The 17,646-nt window shown below is 38.6% G+C and overlaps 1 protein-coding gene across 1 annotated transcript in view; it reads left to right on the top strand.

Moving 5' to 3' along the window:
• Positions 1–17,646, top strand: part of atp1b3 (ATPase Na+/K+ transporting subunit beta 3) — a 53,752-nt gene that overhangs the window by 12,103 nt on the left and 24,003 nt on the right. Inside the window, exons 2-3 of the mRNA XM_003218250.4 lie at positions 13,497–13,625; positions 16,432–16,539. Coding sequence (XP_003218298.1) covers positions 13,497–13,625; positions 16,432–16,539 — 237 coding nt within the window. The remainder of the gene's footprint in view (positions 1–13,496; positions 13,626–16,431; positions 16,540–17,646) is intronic.

Genomic DNA, 17,646 nt, shown 5'->3' on the forward strand with positions numbered 1-17,646 from the left:
TGCTTGCTTCTAGATTTGGCAGAGAGTGCTTATTTAATTGCAGCTCATTTTCAGGGTGCTAGTTGTTAAGACATCTCATCTGTTTTTTCCTTGAGATTGTGCAATGCCAAAGTTCATGGCAGGTCTGTAATTTGATGGTAAAAGCTTGAGATATTGATAAGAATTCCTTTTAAATATTAGCACATGTTGGTAATGATAGCTTGATCCACTGTGGTGTGTTTGTGAATGTAGTACACTGTTGCAGACATGCCATATTGAGGGGGCATTGCAATGCATGTGTATGAAAGAACTAGAGGAATACTGTGATCTTGAGAGCTTTATAACTCAAAGCTGTAAGTTATTTCACTTTTGGAGGCTTTTATTTTTAAAAAGCAAACCTTCCTTTTAATTCAAATACTTCCAAGACAGGAAACAACAAATTAAAAAAAGTATTTATACTCTCAGCAGTGATGTGCAATGGAAAATCTTCTAAAATAGAAAATTTTCCACTGCTGTCTTTTCTCTGTAGAATTTCCCAGTTTTACAAATGCATTCTTACAATCAATCAGTAATATAAATCTGACTGGGTTTTAAAACTGGAAGACAAGTATTTATGCACAAACTTTGTCAGATGTTCTAAAATCAGTATGTTAGCAGTATTCAGTTCTGTTTCCTAAAAACAAAAGAAAATGCATGCTATAAAGTATGAAAATGTTTGCAAGCATTACAACCATTTTAGTAACTTGAAAGCAAACCTTTTTAAAACTAGATAAGATTTGTTCCATTGTTATTCTTATCAAGTATTTTCAGTACCAAAGTTTATGCAGCATAAGGACCAATTATCAAGAACACAATTATCCCAAAGGAATAGCTCAGGGGAAGGTCCCAGGGGCTTATGTGTCTTTATACTAATTCACAGAGCATGGGGAAGAAACAAGACTTTTAGCAAAACACCATCCTTACAATGTCATAGGCATCACTGAAACGTGGAAGGATGACTCCCATCACTGGAATGTTGCCATTGAAGGCTATAACCTCTTTCATAGAAACAGAACAAAGGGGAGAGGAGGGGGAGTAGTCCTATATGTCAAAAACATTTACGTTGTAGAAGAGATGCAAGACTGCAATCTGGAAAACCAGCTTGAAAGCATCTGAATAAGAATCAAGGGAACCGGGATTTAAAAAGATCACGTTGTGGGTGTCTACTACAAACCTCTGAACCAGGATGAAGAACTTGATGAAGCCTTCTGTCAGCAGCTGACCAAACAGGCACAAAGAAGAGATATAGTAGTCATGGGTGATTTCAACCATCCTGATACCTGCTGGAAAACAAACTCGGCCAAGAGTACAAAGTCCAACAAATTCCTCACTTGCCTTGCAGACAATTTTATGGTCCAGAAGGTAGAAGAGGCAACAAGGGGATCAACTACTCTTGATCTCATCCTAACAAACACGGAGGACCAGATCAATGCAGTTGAAGTGGTCGGATCCTTAGGGGCAAGCGACCATGTGCTCCTGCAGTTCGCGATACAAAGGAAGGCCGAAACGAAGACAAGTCAAACCCGCATTCTGGACTTTAGGAGAGCTGACTTCCAAAAAATGAAGGAAATACTGAGCGGCATTCCATGGACGCCAATCCAAATAGACAAGGGAGTTAAGGATGGATGGGAGTTTTTCAAAAGTGAAATACTCAAGGTGCAAATGCAAACAGTGCCAACAAAGAATAAAAATAAGGCAAGTGCAAAGAAGCCAGAATGGATGTCCAAAGAACTTCTAACTGGTCTAAGACTAAAAAAAGACATGCACAAGAAGTGGAAAAAGGGAGAAATCACCAAAGAAGAATTCAAACTAATAGCCAGCTTCTGTAGGGAAAAGGTTCGCAAGTCTAAAGCGCAAAATGAGCTCAGGCTTGCCAGAGGCATTAAAAACAATAAAAGGGCTTCTTTGCTTACATCGGTAGGAAAAGGAAGAACAAGGAGGCGATAGGGCCTCTGGGAGGAGAAGATGGGGAAATTCTGACAGGGGATAGGGAAAAGGTAGAACTTTTTAATGCCGCCTTTGCCTCAGTCTTCCCACAAAAAGAAAGCCAGCCTCAGCGTCAGCAACATGGAGTGAATGAAGGATTGGGGGAAATCAAACCCCAAATAAGGAAACAAGTTGTCCAGGAACACCTGGCCGCTCTAAATGAATTCAAGTCTTCAGGGCTGGATCAGCTACAGCCAAGAGTATTGAAGGAACTAGCGGAAGCTATTTCGGAACCAATAGCAATCATTTTTTAGAGTTCTTGGAGAACAAGAGAAGCCCCAGCAGATTGGAGGAGGGCAAATGTGGTCCCTATCTTCAAGAAGGGAAAAAAGGACGACTCAAACAATTACAGTTGTTTGAGTCACGTTGATACCAGGCAAGATTCTGGAAAAGATGGTTAAGGAAGTGGTCTGCAAACACTTAGAAACAAATGTGGTCATCACTAATAGTCAATACGGATTTACCAAAAACAAATCATGCCAAACTAATCTGATCTCTTTTTTCGATAGAGTTACAAGCTGGGAATGCCATGGATGTAGCCTATCTGGATTTCAGTAAGGCCTTCGACAAGGTCCCCCATGACCTTCTGGCAAATGTGGGCTAGGCAAAACTATGGTTAGGTGGATCTGTAATTGGTTAAGTGAACAAACCCAAAGAGTGCTCACCAATGCGTCTTCTTAATTCTGGAAAGAAGTCACGAGTGGAGTGCCAAAGGGTTCCGTCCTGGACTCGGTTCTGTTCAACATCTTTATTAACGACTTAGACCAGTGATGGCAAACCTATGACATGTGTGTCAGCACTGACATGCCTAGTCATTTTTCCTGACACACGGCCACATGCGATCTCATACAGAGGGGAATTGGGCCCAAGTTTGCCCAGGCCTTGTGTAGATATATGTGCCCTAAAAGGAAGGGGAGTGAGCAGCTATCAGGCTCCAGCTGCCCATCCTTTCTGCCCTTCCTTTCTGCCTCTTCCTCCTCCCCCCCCCTCTCAGAGGATATGGGCTGCACGCGGGGCAGCCACACAGCTTTTGATGTCGCTGCAATACACAAGCGGCAGGCGATGAAGGCTGCTTTGCCATGCAAGCCTATCAGCGCATTCGCTCGGCGGAGTCGGGCACCAATTGGCTGCCCAGGCTTTTGCGAAGGGGCGAGGGGGAGGTGATTGCAGCGGCGTGCAGCAGCCCTGGCAACATGGCGAGCTAATCTCACTCGCTCAGCTATGTTGGTAGCAACTTTTTGCGGCAGAGGAAAGTGTTAGCCATGCTCAATGGGCAGCCGGTGAAGGTCCGCAAGATTCGGGCCAAGGAGGACAACCCGGGGCTCCGAGGTGCGTGTTCTGGCCAAGGTGGTGGCTAGAATGTAATTTGACATTTAATAGGCTTTTCCTTAATCCCTCCTTATTATCCAACATTTTCGCTTATCCAGTGGTTTGCCAGCCCATTTATGTTGGATAAGTGAGACACTACTGTATATATTACAATTAAACATTTTTGTTATTTAAACTATACATATTGCAAAATTATGGTTTTTTTCTCAAAGTGACACACCACTCAAGTCATGCTAGGTTTTTTGGCTAATTTTGACAGACCAAGCGCAAATGTTGCCCATCACCGACTTAGACGAAGGGTTAGAAGGCACGATCATCAAGTTTGCAGACAACACCAAATTGGGAGGGATAGCCAACATTCCAGACGACAGGAGCAGAATTCAAAACGATTTTGACAGATTAGAGAGATGCGCCGAAACTAACAAAATGAAGTTCAACAGGGACAAATGCAAGATACTTCACTTAGGCAGAAAAAATAAAATGCAAAGATGCAGAATGGGGGACACCTGGCTCGACAGCAGTATGTGTGAAAAAGATCTTGGAGTCCTCGTGGACAACAAGTTAAACATGAGCCAACAATGTGATGCGGCAGCGAAAAAAGCCAGTGGGATTTTGGCCTGCATAAATAGGGGTATAGTGTGTAGAGCTAGGGAAGTCATGCTACTCCTCTATTCGGCCTTGGTCAGACCACACCTGGAATACTGTGTCCAATTCTGGGCACCACAGTTGAAGGGAGATGTTGACAAGCTGGAAAGCGTCCAGAGGAGGGCGACTAAAATGATTAAGGATCTGGAGATCAAGCCCTATGCGGAGCGGCTGAAAGAGCTGGGCATGTTTAGCCTGCAGAAGAGAAGGCTGAGAGGAGACATGATAGCCATGTACAAATATGTGAGGAGAAATCATAGGGAGGAGGGAGCAAGCTTGTTTTCTGCTGCCCTGCAGACTAGGACACAGAACAATGGCTTCAAACTACAGGAAAGGAGATTCCACCTGAACATCAGAAAGAACTTCCTCATTGTGAGGGCTGTTCGACAGTGGAACTCTCTGCCCTGGAGTGTGGTGGAGGCTCCTCCTTTGGAGGCTTTAAAGCAGAGGCTGGGTGGCCATCTGTCGGGGGTGTTTTGAATGAGATTTTCCTGCTTCTTGTAGGGGGTTGGACTGGATGGCCCATGAGGTCTCTTCCAACTCTACGATTCTATGATTCTAAATGATTATGGAATACTATTTTAATTCTTCATTGTAGCTAAAGAGGAATTAACTATACAGAAAAAGAAATGTGCCTGCAGAAGTATGGAAGGTCAATCATTTGTTGCTATGCTCCCTCAAGTCATTTTTTATTTACCACAACCTTATTAAGGGTTTTCTTTGCAGAATTTGTTCAGATAGGATTTGTTTTTGCCTTCCCCTGAGGCTGAGAGAATATGACCTGCCCAAAGTCAGTCAGACAGTTTTCATAACCAAATGGAGATGTGAATCCTGCTGTCCCGGTAATCTAACCACTACATCACACAGGCTCTTCAGGCATCAGCTTCCAAGCTTGGAAGGCGCTGAACAGACTGCGCTCTGGCACCATGAGATGCAGACCCAACCTTAAGAAATGGGGCCACAAAGTAGAGTCCACAACATGCGAGTGTGGAGAAAACCAAACCATAGATCAGCTATTACAATGCAGTCTGAGCTAGCTACTTGGTCAAAGGACATTTAGTGTAATATTAAGGTTTTAAACTTTGTGCCTTTACATACATTAAAACTGTACTCTTGGTTCGCTTCTGATACGATAAATAAATAAATAAATAGGCAGTAGCTGAGGTGAAAGTGGAAGCTCATTGTTAAGATATACATAAATAGAATGGCTATATAATCTGGCATTACAATTTTAGATTTCTGCTTAATCTGCAGGCCTTCCTCTTTGGGGAAGAAATTACTTATAGATCTGGAGGTTCTTACTACCTTTGTCCAAAGGTGCATGGCAAATAGTAACATTTGAATTGAAGTATTTTTTTCTCCTAGTGTCTAGGATTTTGCCATCATTTACGCATACTATGATCACTGCTTAGATTCATTATTGGAATCTGTTATAAATGAAGCTTCCTTTGAAAAAGATAATACCTTTGGTAGGGTTGCTGGGAAGAGGTCAAAGAGAAGCCCCCCATTCCTTTCCTCAGAAATTCTCCATATTGATCCCTCTCCACTGGAAGAGGAGGTAGAGAAAATACTTTAAATTCCGTTTAAGTGTAGATAGATAAATGCTGCTACTGCTCTCTCTCTCTCTCTCTCTACATGTACATATAATTTCAGCATCCATAAAGCTGGAAAGGTTTGTATACCTCTCTTTTACATCCTATATGCAGGATTGATCATTATTTGTAATAATGAAGTAAATCTAATAATAGAACAGCCAAAAGAGTATTCCACAGAAAATTGATGTTTTATTTCACTGACTGAGGGATCCAGGTACTCAGAAAAATATTAGTTTGTATATGTGATGGAAAAATAACAGTCAACAAAAATAGCCTCACTGTCAAAAGTCTACAGTTACAGTTGCCATGGCAACCATGGATCTAACACTGATGATAAACAGATCAAGATAAATTTTTATCTAGAACAGCCTTTTATGTTTTTAAATTAAAAAAACTGTTGGTGTTTCTGACATGCCTTTGTAGCAGTGCTCTCAATTCAGTCTTCAAATAAAACTAGACCAAGCCACAGAACTGTTAAACTACTTCCATGGATGCCCTTCTTTGCTGTTTTCCCCCAAGCTTTCTTTTCCCCCCAACTTGTGCTCACTTTTTTTTACATTTCTTCACTGTAGTATACTCCACTGCTTTTTTCATATCTAAGGCAAAAGAAAGTGTTCTTGGAGAATTGGAGAGGTGTAGAAACGAGACATTATGTCTGCAAAGAGTTACAGAATAGGAGTTGGGGGGAGGGGGATGAAGGAGAGAAAAGAGAAGGGTATTCATGAGTTCTATTCAGGAAATGTTTCCTTTAAAATGCAATAACACATAGGTTAGTGGAGAAGCTAAGTCATCTGTTCTGCAAACTTTGTTTTTGTCGTAATACTTAGTATAAGATGGAGTCTTGGATTCTGTCCTCATCTCTCTCATTCTATTGTGATTTCTACCATTTTTTTTAAAAAAAGAAAGCTTCTCCTTCTAGTCACATTTTAGAAGATTTCTCTCTTGTTCTGGTCTGATGCCACCATGTGTCTTCTTTAAATGTATCCCTTCCTGCTCCCATCTATCACTCTTCTCCAACATATATTTAAAATCCCTTTATGTCCTGTATTTCAGATATGACATCATCCACGGCTTCCTACAACAAAGCATATACAGTAGAGTCTTACTTATCCAGCACTCGCTTATCCAACGTTCTGGATTATCCAACGCATTTTTGTAGTCAATGTTTTCAATATATCGTGATATTTTGGTGCTAAATTTGTAAATACAATAATTACTACATAACATTACTGCGTACTGAACTACTTTTTCTGTCAAATTTGCTGTATAACATAATGTTTTGGTACTTAATTTGTAAAATCATAACCTAATTTGATGTTTAATAGGCTTTTCCTTAATGCCTCCTTATTATCCAACATATTCGCTTATCCAACGTTCTGCCGGCCCGTTTATGTTGGATAAGTGAAACTACTGTACCACTTACTACAGTTGGTCAGCTACAGCTGGCCTCTTTTACTATGTAGCTATGATGAGCATTGGTTGGGTATACATGTAGCTGGCACCCCTTTTTAAAGAAGGAACCTGTTGACATCTTGTGCTGCACAAAACAAAGTGTGCCTAGTTTAACTTGACAAACAAGTACCAAAAAACATGTGTTCATCTTCTGTAAGCAGTATCTCTCTTTTTCCTGTGTTCTTTATAGGGCAAGTAGGGGCAGCCTTACGAAAGAGATAACATGACCACAAATCTGACATTAAGAGATGGAGAACGCACAAAAATTTGTGTCAGAACATGTCAGTCTTCCAGGACACTGTCACTGATACCAGGCTGACTGTTGTGGTATATGGACATTTCAAGGGACGGTTGGAATTGGAATGCATTTACAAATTCCAATCTGTTAACCAAGATTTGAGCAGAGACAGTGGTGTCTTGAACTGATATGTAAGATTTCACTACACTTATGCATATACAGATATTCTTGTCCAAAGAAATGTCCCTGCTTGTTTTATGAATGTTTGAGCCTTTTTTTTCTTTTCCTTTTTGCATAAGTACAAACTCGGTATATCTACCAGGACAAAGACTTTTATGTGCTGTACATATGTTTACTTGATTATGTCTGGATGTAAAACGTGTCACCCTACTTTGTCATTTTAACTATTCGTTTACAACTACAATTAAGATTGTATTTGTTATTCTGTCACTAAGCCAGTAGGTTTTGTATTTCCATTACTTTCCAAATCCTCCCCTTATTAAGAGAGATGTCTGCCTGTTGAGGCTGTGTTCCATGCATCTGACAAAATGTTCTATAGCCCATGAAAGCTTATAATATAATCAATTACTCTTCAAATTGCTATAGAACTCCTCCTTTTTGTCTGATATATAATGCTCCCAAACATGCTACTTGAACATTAGATTGATGTTTCAGCCCCACATTATACTAGTACAAGGTGTCAGAAAATTACCTTTACTGTTTCAATTCCATATATAAATGAAATTATAAAAATAATTTTGAACACCCTATATTTCCATCCGAAGGTGGGATGCTGTAAAGGGAGAATGATATTGGTCCTTCTGCAGGACAGACCCTGGGGCCTGAGTATTTGCCATCCAGCTTTGCTGCCTGCTCAGCCCTGGGCATACCCACAAGGAGACCTGCAGCCACACCCTCATTCCATCCAGCTGACCCAGCAGCCTCCAAGAAGAGGACATAAAATGTCTGACCTAGAGGCCTGGGAGAGCTGTTGGGTCCTGCTGCAGGAGAGACTCTGGGGCCCAAGTATTTGCCATCCAGCTTTGCTGTCTTTCTCAGCCGTGGGCTTGCCCACGAGGAGATCACAAGGCCAGTGGTTGCACCTCATTACATCTAGTGCTGCTGGCTTGCGGCTGTTTCAGCCATTATGGGGTCTTCTCCATTGTCTCTCCGCTGCCTTCGCTGCCTCCAGTGCAGCCAGCGCACGGCCCTTCTAGGCCTAAGCCGCTGGACTGCCCCTGAAGGCCCTCTCCATCTGGCCTTAGATATCATTCCAGAGTTCTTTTGACTATTGTCCACTCAAGTTTTAATTAGATTTAATCATTGCGGCCTGGTTGGTGAATTCCACTCTAAACTGGACATTGAGTATTGATATCAAAGATTACTTCACGATCCAAACCCCTCAGCCCTCCTGCACTTTAAGATCTAAAATTCTCCACAGCAATTGGCATAAGCGAAAACTGGTACAGAATGCAATTTCAGTGGTACCACATACCGGTTAAGATCGCAAAATTTAACAAAAGAATGTCCAATAAATGCTGGAAATGTGAAAAGGAAACTGGCACGTTCTTCCATCAATGGTGGACATGTAAAAAAGTTAAAAAGTTCTGGAAAGACACACACAAGATGTCACAAAAATATCAAAAATCAATTTTGCCTTAACTCCAGACATGTACCTGCTGGGCCTAACAAATGTAAAACTAAATGAAAATCAAGACAAAATGTTTTTCCTTATGTGCACGGCGGCAAGACTCGTCCTAGCTAAAGTGTGGAAACAGGAGAAAATACCATCCCCAGATGATTGGACTCTGAAAATGTTAGACTTAATACAGATGGACTGTTTGACACAGAAATTAAGAAATGCAACCAAAAAAAAAGTAGACTGGTCGGGATTTAAAGAATTTATTCAGAGTAGAGGAACACCACTCATTATAAACTTATCTGACGTATAAACAGAAATTAAAAAATGGAATAAAAACTGGGACAAATAACAGTTGAAAAACACAAAGAAGGACAGTACCCCAAAGAGGACAAAGGGAAGTCACAGTTTTAACTCATGGGATGTATGTGCACTCTTCCCCCCCCCCCCTCTTCTTATCTCCTTTCCCCCCCTACTTTCCTATACTTCAACAACCAATGTTTCCCCCCCACTTTCACTGTAATTATCAAAATAACCACAATAAAAACCATTTTTAAAAAGATAGTGTGTTTTAAAATCATGGCATCTGTACCCTAAACCTATAGCCTTTTATACTAGCACTTTATATCTCCTTACCCCTTGGTAATAATGCATAAGACCACTTTTACTAGCAGACTTGTTTGGCCTGTGGGGGGGGGGGGGCAACGTGATTGGGAAACTATATTTTTAATCTGTTTTATTGCATTTATGTGTTTTAACTGTTTTGTAATTTGAAATGTTATATTTATTATTTGTATGTATAATGCAGCATTGAATTTTGCCATAGTCTGTAAGCCGCTCTGAGTCCCCTTCGGGGTGAGAAGATCGGGGTATAAATATAGCAAATAAATAAATAAATAAAATGTGTATTTGAATGAAAGAGGCTGTTACCTTGGTCTGTCCAGATGCATCAGCGAGAAATCTAGGTAAAGGCTTGTTGACCTTCATTTTTACTGAAGTTGCCTTAATACACAACCATTTCCCTTCAAATGATACAGTAGAAAGTACTCGCCCTTCAGGAATTTTAAGAATTTGAAAGCAGTGGTCAGGGCCAGAAATAGGTTGTATCCTCAGTAACTCTCAACATGTTATCTCTGTCATTGCCTGAAAGTGATAATAGCCCTTCAAGGCTTCACTAGAGACAGCTACATGAACATCTTGTTTTGTCTTCATTAGCTTTTTCTTCTGGCTTCCCCTTTTCAAAACTACTTCTCCCAGACCTTTTCCAGTAGATTTTACCTTCACCTGTATTTAATTTGATTTTTAAAATACTTTCCCGCAGTAGAAAGTATTTATTATAAAAGTGTCTTCAGTAAAAGCTGTGATAGATAAATATAAAATTTGTGTGAATATTTTAAATTCAATGAACAGCAGGACAGATTATATATCTGTATCATATAAAATGTGTGAAATATGGCATTTGGTCTATAAAATCACTGTGATAGATGAGAAGCAAGAGGTTGGTGATTAGGTTTCTTGGTGTTTTCAGAGGTCATAAGTGGACTAGATTGGAACTGTGGGTGACAGGTTTAAAGTATAGATAAGGCATAATAGTAAGAGTACTTGCAGGTAACACAGAAGGGGACATAGTTTTATCTCTCCCAGAATGCTGAATGTAGATATCTACGTATATGATATATCAGAGAGTTGCCTGTACATTGTTTTATATGCCCCCCCCCAAGCAGATGGGTAATACTGCTAACTTGGGCAGAACATGACATATCAATGGAGGTATGTAGCTTAAATCTAAATTCTTTCCTACTTGTCAGAAGAAGATGGCTTGCGATATTCCCCTTTAATTCTTGCGTGGCATATGATTGACTCTTACAAAGTTAATAACGTTGAACATTTTGCTTCCCATTGTCTTTAAATGCACTCTTAACCATAAGTTATTATTCTAACCCTTGAAATTGCATATATGCTTTCTAATATAGAATCATCCTTTAGCGTTCTTCATTGGAAGAGTATGATGGGGTTGCTGTAAGTCAATAGGTGATTTAAAGACACATAGATACACATAGAGTTGCACATACATTTCACTTCAAATTATTGAAGTGATGCGCTAGGCTCTATAACACCCTAAGCAAATTTCTACCCCTATCTTTCTAACTGGATAGAACTGCCTTTTGACTTGAATATTGTAGATATGATTCCTTCCCTTATAATGGAATTTATGCAGGGAACCTTGCCAAGAATAATGAAGTTTGGCCAGTTGGTTCCAGAAAAGTAGTGAAGAGTAGGATTTGGGTATCTTACTCTGCCAAATGGCTCAGAAAATATCTAGTTATTTTGAAAGGACATTCTACAATTTAGAGCTGTAGCCTATATTTCATGGAAATGGAGAAAACTGTGATGCACAGATATTTCTGGATTACAACAGCAATAGTGTCTCACCATTGGTTTCGGTAGCTGGACCTGAAAGAGTTAAAGCTACACAATATATGGTTTTAAGTGATTTTAATTTACTTGTATATTTATAGTAGAGTCTCACTTATCCAACATAAACAGGCCGGCAGAACATTGGATAAGCGAATATGTTGGATAATAAGGAGGGATTAAGGAAAAGCCTATTAAACATCAAATTAGGTTATGATTTTACAAATTAAGCACCAAAACATCATGTTATACACCAAATTTGACATAAAAAGTAGTTCAATACGCAGTAATACTATGTAGTAATTTATTTATTTATTTTATTTACAGTATTTATATTCCGCCCTTCTCACTCCGAAGGGGACTCAGGGCGGATCACATTATACACATATAGGGCAAACATTCAATGCCCATAAACACATCAAACAGAGACCGAGGCAGACAGACGCAGAGGTAATTTAACCTTCTTCTGAGGGGATGTTCGATTCTGGCCACAGGGGGGAGCAGGTGCTTCATCATCCACTCTGACAGCATTTCCTCATTCCAGGTTGTAAATTAGTTAAACTTGCCTCCCCACTTTTATAAGTGGTACCTTATTTCCTACTTGATAGATGCAACTATCTTTTGGGTTGCTAGGTCAGCAACGAGCAGGGGCTATTTTTTATTTTTAATTGACGGGTGCTCACCCCGCCACGGGCTGGCCTCGAACTCATGACCTCATGGTGAGAGTGATTTATTGCAGCTGCTCAACAGCCTGCGCCACAGCCTGGCGTAATTACTGTATTTACAAATTTAGCACCAAAATATCACAATATATTGAAAACATTGACTACAAAAATGTGTTGGATAATCCAGAACGTTGGATAAGTGAGACTCTACTGTAATTGTATTTTAATAATTAGATGTTGTGGATTTTAAATTGAATTTTTTTAAAATGTCAGCTGCATTTCATCTCAATCAAAAGGTAAAAGTTGATATTAAACTATAATAATAATATCTTGAGAACTCTAAGTTATTCGACCTTCTTATATGTTTAATAAATATGAAACTAAATAACATAAATAAATGTTCCATTTATACTTAGGAAATGTATTTCAGGATTTTCTGAAGAATATATTAGAAATGATTAATAACTAAATCTTGGGTTAAGAAATTAGTTTTCTAAAATGGAAGTGGAAAACGCAAGGTAAGCAAGCATATGAACCTGCTTGCTACAGCTTTATAATGCAGAATTGTAGTTTGAGTTCACATGTGAGTTGACTGTTAGAAGCACATGGTATTTGTGTTCAACATTCAGCCTTCCATATCCACAGATTTTGTGTCATGGATATGGAAGGCATGAAAATATTTCAAAACCCAGCAGGTCCCAAGGGATTATTGTTTCATAGGCTCAAAGTAAATTTTATTTACATTAGGCTATTTTCTGTTTCCCTTTGAAATGCTTTTTTGATGGCAGAGAGGAACTGTTATCCACATTTGAAGAAAAATCTAATTTTGTCCAACATGCAATCCGTGCCTCCCTAATCTTCATGTAGTTCATCACTAGTGCTTCCTGATTTTGTGCTAAGCAGTACTTGATTTCCACTTTGTAGTTTTGGTTTTTTAGATTTGGGAGCAGAATGTTATAACACAATGTTGTATTCTCTTTGGATTATATATTTTTCCTGTTGTGTGGTGATTTGCTCAGTTGCCAGTCAGATTCCTATCCATCTACATGCCTGTTTCAGTCTTTCAGTAGTATTGTGCTATTGTTATTAAGTTTCTAGTAGTACAACATACTGTCAGAGCATACTGTCAGAGTGTTGAGATAATTATGTTTACCTGGCATAATAGGGTTTAATTCTAAATCCATCTCTGTCAAGTAGTCAACTTTGAGAAAAGGATCACTCCACAAGGAAGATTTATAAGGCGTTTAACATTAAATATTTGCTGTAATAGAACAAATATTTTTCCAAATGAACATCACTTGGCTTCTCATAAAATAATTTCAGAAATTGAAATATCAAGGATGAGAATGAGGGAAAATATTAAAAGTCAGCTGCAACAGTATTTTGTGTTTCATGTTGCTTCATTGCGATGCATGTCAGATTTTAAGTAATTTTGGGCCTTCCGTCTGATAACTAGCTTCCAAAGCTTTATTGAAAATTTTTTTTCTAACTTAAACTTATCTTTCCCCCCACAGGGTTAATTTTGCTGTTTTATCTGGTGTTCTATGGGTTCCTCGCTGCACTCTTTACTTTCACGATGTGGGTTATGCTTCAGACATTGAGTAGTGATATACCCAAGTATCGTGACCGGATTGCTAGTCCAGGTATGTATGCAAGTTTCTTTTCATAAAAAAATAAACATAGATATATTCCAAACTCAGATATCAATACAAGATTTCTGTTATAGGTTTCTTGCCATCAGGGCACCAGTGTCATTACACTGAGCTTTCAAATTAGTGATTTCCTTGTCATTATGGAATGAATTAATGTAAACTCTTAAACTTCCCACAAACCTTGAAATTACAAAAGAAACAGAGGAAATTAATGGATAGCCATTTTCTTATAGTAATAATACAAGTGAAAGGCAAAAGACAGCATAGAAAATGTAATCATTCAATACATAGCATAAGGAAGAATGAGTGGAATAGTTTGTTATATTGAATAATGCAAACTTTATCATTTTTCATTAATGGAAAAAACCTTATATTTCTGATTAATTATTCTTTCTTTAACTATTATTCTTTCTTTGATTAAAAAAACAGGCCCAGGAAGGTTCAGGAACGGGTTTTTCTATTTTCAGTATTTATTGTTTCCTGTTTGAGGGAAAACATAGGTTGTTGGTTTTGATGTAATAGAAAATGTAGGAGTCTGCCACTTGTGGTTCACCATATTAGCTGAGCCAAAGCATTTGGTTACCAGGCTCCCCTTTCCACTTACTTGTTGCAGGTGAGTACATCTATACAGAAGCAAAGAGACTTTTTTTCTGTGGAAAATCCGGCAGGCAGGCAGGGAGCATGCATTCATGCTTTTAAGAGGCTTGGCAAAAGCAGTATGGCTCTTTATACCAGGAGTGTTTGAAGAAACCTTGCTCTTTTGCTGTCTTCTGGGACCAAGAGGCAAGTTGCACACTGTCTTCAACCACTGTTAGGTGGCAAAACAGAGAACGCTGCCACCAGGAAGTACAGGCATTCATTGCACCCCAAGATAGGAAAGGGGCTGCGCTTGCTAGTTCTTTGCTGCAGACACCCATTGCACCCCAGGCACCTTTGCTAACTAGCTGCCAGACATCCCACACTTCCTCTCACTGTATACAGCTGCAGGGACAATCCTCGCTCGCCTATGCAGAAATGAAGGTTGCTTGTCACACTCACCAGAGGGCAAGCATAATTGCTCACTGTGGCAAACATAATACTTACAGACATGATGTAAAGGTTCGTGCTTGTCTTCTGAGTTAGGATTGAAGACTAAATTCAAACAGTGATTTTCCAAACCAGGTTTTGAAGGAAGTTAAGACTATAGTTTATAGTCCTGCAGTGTTGATTTCTTTTTTAAAGTGCGATTTTTGCTACTTTACAGAAGAGAACCTACAGGAGCAAATTTAGACTCATATCCTAAAGCATATACCAAACATTTAATGTCAGTTGTTACCTTCTGCACAGATTGGAAGTGGGAAAATGCATATGGCGCCCAATAATGTTTTTTATCATTGCCAACTCTTTTAGAATCACAGAGGAACTTTTTTTGTCAAAAAATGGGTGAAATGCTGCTTTGGAAGTTCCAGTTGCAACAGTTTGTCTTTTAAATGGATTGCATGATCTTTGTATACTGTTTGACTTGAAAAATATCATTTTTTGGAACCGGAGGTCATTTAAGGAGATTTATTATTTTGTTGATAGTCTTTCTATTCCCGTGTTTGTCACAGTAACCCACACGTCATATAGATCTTTCTCTGATGATGGGAGTTGTAGTTTAACACATCTGGAGGGCATCTAGTTCTGGGAAGCTACTCTATGATTGTGGAAGAGTATATCTTTACCAGTTTCCCATGTAGTGTTTTCTGGTAGCTAGAGTAAAGCCCCGCAAGACTTTCCCTCTTGTGAAAATACAGGCCATAAAAACATTAGGTTAATTCCTATTTTAACAAAATATGGTAGAATAACATTACATAAGCCATTATATTGCAGCACCTACATGTCAAGATCCTGGCAGCTGAACATATGCTTTACAAGTGGACACAGTGGCAATTTGCGAAGTGAGCACCTTCCCCTGCTCTTTTTGGATAAAAAATCTCTGTCAGCAACTGTAAAAGATAAACTCAACTGGATATAAAAGCCACATTTATTAGAAAGGAAACTATTTTATGGTAGGCCTGATATCACTCATGCATGAAAAGACAATACAGCTTGGATCCAGACTATCTTTATAAATATGGCTGTCCTATTATTGCTTGATTCCAGAGTGTCTTATCATATGGACATGCCTGAGTCGTGCAGTCTTTATAGGGGATCTCCTGGTCTCACTAAACTCGGAGCCATGGGGGGAGGTCCACAAAAAAGAGCTTTCCTTGGAAGTGCTTTACATCTTGGTAAATTACATTTTTGTATTCAGAAATTAGAATGTCTGTGTTGAATAATGCCAGATAGCCAAATGGCTAGTGTGCATTAGGACACTCTTTTTATCTCATTACACATCTTTGCCATTCATAACATAATTTCTTAGCGCCTCTGTGTATAGCTAAGTATATATACAGTTACATAATATACACTGTGATAGAGAATTATGGCCATAATTTTTAATAGACTGTTTTCAATGTCATAAATATTTTCATCATGTTTTACAATAATTTATTGTATGTTTTATTTATATGGCCATATCTGATTAAAATGAATTAATGGAAAGTGAAATAGAACTGGAATCAGTATAATTTCTTTTGCATTTTTAATTATTTAGATGTCACTGGGTATGTCTAATTGATTAGTTGGTTCAATGTATAATCCAAAAATGTTATTTTATTCCTTTTCGATTGTATAAAGCCAAGATAGGAAAATTATATCAATTGCTTTGAAAACCCTGTTTATGTGTGTGTTAGAAAGGAAGAGATGGTATGGACTAATTTATTGGTTTTTGTAGGACTTATGATTTCACCAAAGCCAGAAAATGCACTGGAATTTTCACTAAACAAAAATGACTCAAGAAGTTATCGGTCCTATGTGGAATCTCTTCACAAATTTCTAGGAGGTTTGTACAAACATTCTTATTTCATAAATAGCTTTTAAAAATTATTAAATAACTATAAATATTAGTAGCTTCCTTCCTCTGAACAAGTAGAAAATTATAGTGTATTTTTCTCCAAATTGTTAAAGTATGGAAAAGGTTACTTGTTTGTTTCAACTTTAAGTAGCTTTTGTTTAAGAGTTTGTGTACCGACATCAACCTAAACAGTGAGTCTGCTATGACCCTTTAAATGTTTCATTTCATGGTCAGACCAGAACTTGGTATTGTTTTGCTTCAGCTACAGTTTGGAGAACACTCCAAACACGATGAACAATGTGGGTTTTGGAGAGATGTATTTTAAATATTATTTTGCTGGGCTTTGATTAAATTATATTTATTCTGTATAAAAAAGAAATCAAAGTATGTATCAAGGCAATTGTTATAATATGTAAATAGTTTCTTCCTGCAGCTCCTTGCTCTCTTCCCAGCTGGCGATGGTCAGGAATGATTTATATTTTTTGTGTAAATAAGTAGGCTAACACTTAATATTCCTTGTCAATGAAAATTTTCCCACTTTTTCAGAAGCTCAGGAGTTTCCCATTGTAGTACAGTTGTTCCCAAAAATGGCTCTTGAAAATTGATTATTCTTGAAAATGATTCAGAACATTAAGCTGATAGAGAGTGCTGCTACTGCTTACTTCATAGCTGTTTGTGAGAGATGAGAGTATATAGAGCACAAAGAGACCATAGTGTTCCCATATACTAGCATAGGTAACATGTGATTAATATTCACTTGCATAAGTAATATAAAAGGATTCATTATGTTTTAGTGATTGCCCCTTGTGTGGTTTTTGAATTGATTGAAAGAGTCATAGAATCATAGAGTTGGAAGAGATCTCAAGGGCCATCCAGTCCAACCCCCTGCCAAGAAGCAGGAAAGTCACATTCAAAGCACCCCCGACAGATGGCCATCCAGCCTTTGCTCAAAAGGAGTTGGAAAATCTGCTAAAATTGAACAGTATTAGAAGTAATAGTGATGGTAGCAGAAGTAATAGAAACAGAAGAAATTTAATACAAGAAAACCCAAGTACCGCATCATTATATAGAAGAAACTTGTGGGATTTTGATGTA

The sequence above is a fragment of the Anolis carolinensis genome, chromosome 3, assembly GCF_035594765.1.
Source record: "Anolis carolinensis isolate JA03-04 chromosome 3, rAnoCar3.1.pri, whole genome shotgun sequence".
Classification (NCBI taxonomy): domain Eukaryota; kingdom Metazoa; phylum Chordata; class Lepidosauria; order Squamata; family Dactyloidae; genus Anolis; species Anolis carolinensis.